At 47.2% G+C, this 6000-nt stretch overlaps 1 protein-coding gene across 2 annotated transcripts in view; it reads right to left on the reverse strand.

Moving 5' to 3' along the window:
* Positions 1 to 5661, reverse strand: part of ATP9B (ATPase phospholipid transporting 9B (putative)) — a 409962-nt gene extending 404301 nt beyond the window's left edge. Inside the window, exon 1 of one of the 2 annotated variants that reach the window (XM_068237042.1) lies at positions 5450 to 5661. In XM_068237042.1, coding sequence (XP_068093143.1) covers positions 5450 to 5523 — 74 coding nt within the window. In that variant the 5' untranslated portion in view covers positions 5524 to 5661. The remainder of the gene's footprint in view (positions 1 to 5449) is intronic. The other variant, XM_068237043.1, reaches the window with a different exon arrangement.
* Positions 5662 to 6000: the final 339 nt, after the last annotated feature.

Here is a 6000-nt window from a genome sequence, read left to right on the forward strand (position 1 = left end):
CCAACCCTGAGCTCACTCCACTGGCTACCGATAAAATGGAGAATTCTGTTTAAGATTGGCTTACTGACATTCAAATCCTTGCACAATCTGGGCCCTGGATACCTGAAGGACTTGTTGCAACTACATCACACCCCCCACAATCTTAGATCAAAAGGACGTAACACCATGGTCACCCCCAGAGTCCACCTCAAAACCTTTTGAGACAGAGCCTTTTGTGATGCTGCCCCTGCACTTTGGAACTCCCTGCCACACCCAATCAGGACAGCTTCATCCCTGGAAGCATTTAAAGAGACACTGAAGCGAGACTAAATCTCGCTTCAGGTCTTATATATAGCAGGGGCACGTGTGCCCCTGCTAAAACGCCGCTATCCCGTGGCTTAACGGGGGTCCCTTCACCCCCAACCCACCCCCCGCAAAAGATGGTCGGAAAATGGTCGCTGGCTGTCTCTCTTCCTGGAGGCAGGGCTAACGGCTGCAGCCCTGCCTCCCAGCGCGTCTATCAGATGCGCATCGCCGCCTCTCCCCCGCCCCTCTCAGTGAAGGAAGACTGAGAGGGGCGGGGGAGAGGCGGAGATACACGTCTGACAGACGCGCATGGGGCAGGGCTGCGGCGGTTAGCCCTGCCCCAACCAGGAAGCGCTCCCCCGCTGCACGGAGGGGGTTTGGGGGGACAGGGACCCCCGTTAAGCCGCGCTATAGCGGCGTTTTAGCAGGGGCACACGTGCCCCTGCTATATATGAGGTCTGAAGCGATATCTATTCTCGCTTCAGACTCTCTTTAAGTCTAAACGGAAAACCTACCTCTTTAGTCTGGCATTCATGAACATCTGACTATCTCCTCTGTAACACAACCCAGCCTGCAACCCTGTATTAATCTGAGACACAACTATGCGCTTTGAGTCCTATGGGAGAAAAGCGCTTTACAAATGTTATTGTATTATTATATTGTATTATAATATGGTGTGCCGACTCTCTGGATCAGATTTACTAGTATGGTGGACTGCCAGCTACCTATGATCATGCACTCCATATATTGTGAATGATGGTGGTATGGTTTAACTGTTTTATTAAGCACTGCACTATGAATGTTGATGTAGATGCAGTGTTCTCCCCAGGCTCCTTTAGCCGGGTGCTCCACCCGGCTAGTTTTGGTGAGCACCCGGCTGTCATCTCTTCTGAGTTGTGCAGAGAAGCGCCAGCCCAGTATTCCCTCATCTTGCCCCACCCGGCTACTTTTCCATGCCACCCGGCTGGAAAAAATTTCTGGGTAGAACACTGTAGATGCAAAACTTGCATACATCATAAGTGTACATTGTACTATGGAAGGAGAAGAAGATGATCCTGCACAATCAAGCCTACAATGAAATAAGTGACAAACACAGTATACAGTAGGCCATTAAAATGGAGCTGTGGGCAAATGGTGATGGTTAAGAGAGAGAGAAAGATGGGCCAGGCAAGTTATAGGTGGTGGGTTTTGAGGGTTTGTTTAATGTGGACCTCCAGTGAAAATTTAAGTTAGTTTCAATTACATTAACTTCATATGTTATAACGAATTACGATAGCCGAAATTTCCTTTACTCACTCCCTCTGCCCATGCTACGCCATATAAAACAAAGGCCCTGCCCTCATTATGGCATCATGTTTCTACTGGAAGATGGAGTGCCTCCTCCACGGCCCAGCCACCAGCTGTGTAGCCCACCCCCAGCTCTGTAACCACTGTGGAGGAGGTAACCCGGGATCCAGAAAAAAACGCATGGTGTTATTGTGTGACGAGGGCGAGGCCTTCACCTTAAGAGGAGGGGAGGATGAGTAAATAAATTGCGACTATGGTTATTTGTTACAACATATAAACTTAGTGTCCCTGACACTAACTTAAATTTACACTGAAGGTCTGCTTTAAAAAGTAGCAGCAACAGATCAGCCACTCACCCTGCCAGTGATACAGGCAGGTACATGGTGCCAACAGCCCTGTGGTGCAGATAGACACTACTCTGATATGTAAATTGAATGAAGGAAGGGAGGTACGCACTCATGTAAAAGCTGTTTCTTCTTCAATAAATCAAATCCACATAGCAAAGTAGCAAACAGCCCAAGAAAAGCCAATGTATTTCAGACAGGTGAGCCAGCCAGTGATTCTATTTCTTGTGTGACGTAGAATGTAGGACGTTGTTGGAACAGTAATCAGCCTGCTTTGTGATTCCTATGCCTAGTACATTAGTCAGTATTCACTTCTGATCTCAAAAACGATTTAATGAAATGATGAGACAGAGTTAAGGTGCCCATACATTACTCGATTTGCGGCATCTATATCCCACAGACATAATGAAATCTGGCAGAGATCGATACTGCAATGTTGCTGCCCAATTGTCGTTTTGTTCAATTTCCAGATAAAATTATTCAAAACAATTGATCCGGCCTGCTGGAAAGAACTTGGTTGAAAGGGCTCGTTCGGGTGCACAGTGGGAGCAGCGTTCATTTTCCCGATGTCCTGGTGGTTTCATTCCATGTGTAAAGTGTATCCCTAAACCAGGCATGGGCAAACTCGGCCCTCCAGCTGTTACGGAACTACAAGTCCCACAATGCATTTGCCTTTATGAGTCATGACTGTGGCTGTCATAGTCCTGCAATGCATTGTGGGACTTGTAGTTCCGTAACAGCTGGAGGGCAGAGTTTGCCCATGCCTGCCCTAAACCCATGGTGAGTGTTGCAAGGTAGTAGGGTTGTTTTGGCTCACCTGTCTGCCGGTACGCCTCCTCCTTTGTCCCATGTCTTCTATCCACTGCTGCCAGGGTGCTTGTACCCCTTAACCTAACAGCAAGTACAATGTCACACACATGCCACTGAGTCACAAGGTACAGGTGCCCGGAAGCAATGGGGAGAAGACACAGGACATTGGAGGAGTGCACCGGCAGACAGGTGAGCTATAGTTACACTGCCACACTAACCACGGGCCCGGAGGGGTACATATTACATGGTGGAGACATGGGAGTCCCAGTAGGCAGAGGTAGCTGCACTGATTTCCAATATATTTTATGCCAAAATCCATTGGAAATCTGTATACAGATGTGTGGCTTGGAAAGATCTGTCCGATGATTGAATCTGCCGCCACATCTCACAATTTATGGGCACTTTTAATAGATTGACAGTAACCATCTGATAACACAGCACTGGCTCTAGAAAACACAACCAGCCACAGTAAATACATAATATAAGGTTTGACACAACTGCTGCTTGTGTTAAGCCATGACCCTTTCAAAGTAAAAAAAAAAAAAAAACAAAAAAAAAAACTTTCACAAATATCCCACCTGCTCTGCAGCTAAAACATACAAAGTCGGTGCATATATAGTCTTGGCTGATGGTTTGAGTCAAGGATTCTAGTGCTGCAAAGTGATGCTCAGTCCACTCTGTATGGGGTGCACAACGATGGGTTCACAGCATATCCTGTACAGATATGCTGCACCCATCACCTTGTTCACACTATGTACCCACTCCAGTCTGCTTCTGCAGACAAGGAAATTAATACCAATGAAAGTACTGGCAAAATAACATTGTTGGAGAGCCCACTAGATTAAAACAGAATCATACCCCCCTCCCAGGGGAGAAATTTCAACAGTCCACTAAGTAGTGGAACAACGCAAATTCTCCCTGGGGAGGAAGGATTTCCATTGGTCTGTTTCAAACCATTGGGGAGCCAAAGTACAAAGGTTTTGCTGAGGTTCTCATCAGTATAGCGGTTCTCTGTTTGTTCTCATAGGCCAGTGTTTCCCAACCCATGTGCTGCAACAAATGTATGTGTCACAGCAGCCTCTGGTATGTGTCTCCTGCTCCTTCTGTAGTAAGAGCTGGGCTACAAGAAAATGCTCACCGATGTCCACAAATGCAGATATCAGTGGCCATTTTTTGTAGCCCTGCTCTATGCCTGGGGGCACCTACGCCTGGCTACCTCTACTGGGGGCACCTATACCTGGCTACTTACCTACCTATACTGAGTCTGAGGGTGTTGTTGTGGGGGGCGCACCTCGGCTATAACGCACAGTGCAAATTGTTTGGTGATGCGTGATCATTCCAAATCGGGAGGGGGGGGGCTAACTGTCCCACTGATTGTTTTTATTAACCTCCTTAGCGGTATGCCCGACACTGTGTCGGGCATACCGCTTTGTGGCCCCAGGAGCCCCCCATAAATAAATGTCCCAAATGGCTGTAAATCCTCTAGCTAGCACTAGGCTAGCTAGTAAGAGTGTCAGGCACCCCAATCCCCGCAATCACCCGGTTTATACATTATCCCCCCCCCCCCCCCCCCCCTGGATCCAGCGATCACGCAGCCTCCCGGCACAGCTCCGGTCTCTCTATGGGGAGGATCGGGTTTGCGCATGACGTCGTCGACGTCATCTGCGATCCTACCCATAGTGAAGGGAGGAGACTGCGCCGATCTCTGGATCCAGGCTGGGTAATATATAAACAGGGGAGCGGCGGAGATCAGGGGGTGCTGGAGACCTCTTCTAGCTAGCCTAGTGCTAGCTAGAGGATTTATAGCCATTTGGGACATTTATTTTAAAATCGGGCAGAAAGTAACAAAACCTCCTGAGCGTCGTAACGCTCAGGTTAATATACCTGAAAGGTCCTAGGCTTCATTTTTAAGTGTTTTCAGGATAATGCGCTCTTTCCATCCATTTTGTGGTATTATTAGTATTTTTCTATTATACAAATGTGATGTGCCACGGAGATCTGAGCATTTGGCGTGATGTGTCACGACTTCAAAAAGGTTGGGAACCACTGCCATAGGCTTTGCTGGTTCCATACGCATCCGAAGTGTATGCCTTGTCCAGAAAAGGAGTGCAGGCATTATGGCACTGCAGCCATTGAAGCAGACATAGCAGCACATGTATGAATGGATCCTATGATTGACATAGAAACCGTGATATGATATGTCCGTTGGTCAGTTCCCGTGAATCAGACCATGTTTTGGTCTAGTGAATTACAGTGGTAGCCACTAATATCGCCCCTTCACACTTACATCAATCTAACGTTCACAATTAAAACATTGAGCCTTTGTATGAAGATCAAAGTTTTTTACAAGGAGCAAAACAATGCTGTGCTACTAATAGGACCTCAATTTTCCAAACCAGAAATTTCAAAACTTGATTAAAAGCAGGAACACAAATAAGTTGTGATAACAGTAGCAGGCTCTCCTATAAGATTTATCAGAATACAATAACATAAAAACAAAAAGGGGAAAATAGATGTGTACAGCGACATAATGTTTCAGTAAAAAGAAAGGAATGAAGATCCACATTTCATTGCATTATAGGTATATTATTATTATTTATAACACATACAGCAGATCTGTCCAGAGCAGCCCTATACACAACACATGTATGAATGGGCAGCACTAGTCAGGTGTCAGTCAGGTGGATGACAGAAGTATGGGTGGGGTGTCTGCCATTCCTCACCTCCTCTTATTCTTCTCCGCCGTGTAATAGGCCGCCCTCTTTTGCACCGGCTGTAGTGGGATGCTGTCCGCCATCTTCCGCCGCTGCACGACCTGACGTCGCCGGCGAACAACCAGCAGGAATCACGGAAGACAGAGGGATGTGACGTCACGGTCAGATGACCCGGTAACGCGTGTTGTCGGAGAGAAGTGACGTCGCTGAGCGGCGTGCCGTGCAGTGAGGTAACAGCTGACCGGGCAGATAGATGTGCCTGGGGGATGCGGGCCACCCTAGCTGCAGTCTCTGGAGACCTGTATGAATGCGGAGGGGCGATCTCCAGCAGACTTATGGACAATTCTGTTTCTAGCAATGTAAGGACTAAAGAATGCACGCTTGGCATTTTCTGTGATGCTTTAAATGCCCAAGTTCAGGCACAGTTGTTATGTACATCTTATTAGGTGCGCCAGAAACGGTCTACTTGGAGTTTTTGGATCTTAAAGGGGCACTACGGCAAAAACTGTAAAATTTAAAATATGTGCAAACATAAACAAATAAGAAGTACGTTCTTTTCC

Source organism: Hyperolius riggenbachi, chromosome 5 (assembly GCF_040937935.1).
Source record: "Hyperolius riggenbachi isolate aHypRig1 chromosome 5, aHypRig1.pri, whole genome shotgun sequence".
In the NCBI taxonomy this organism is placed as follows: domain Eukaryota; kingdom Metazoa; phylum Chordata; class Amphibia; order Anura; family Hyperoliidae; genus Hyperolius; species Hyperolius riggenbachi.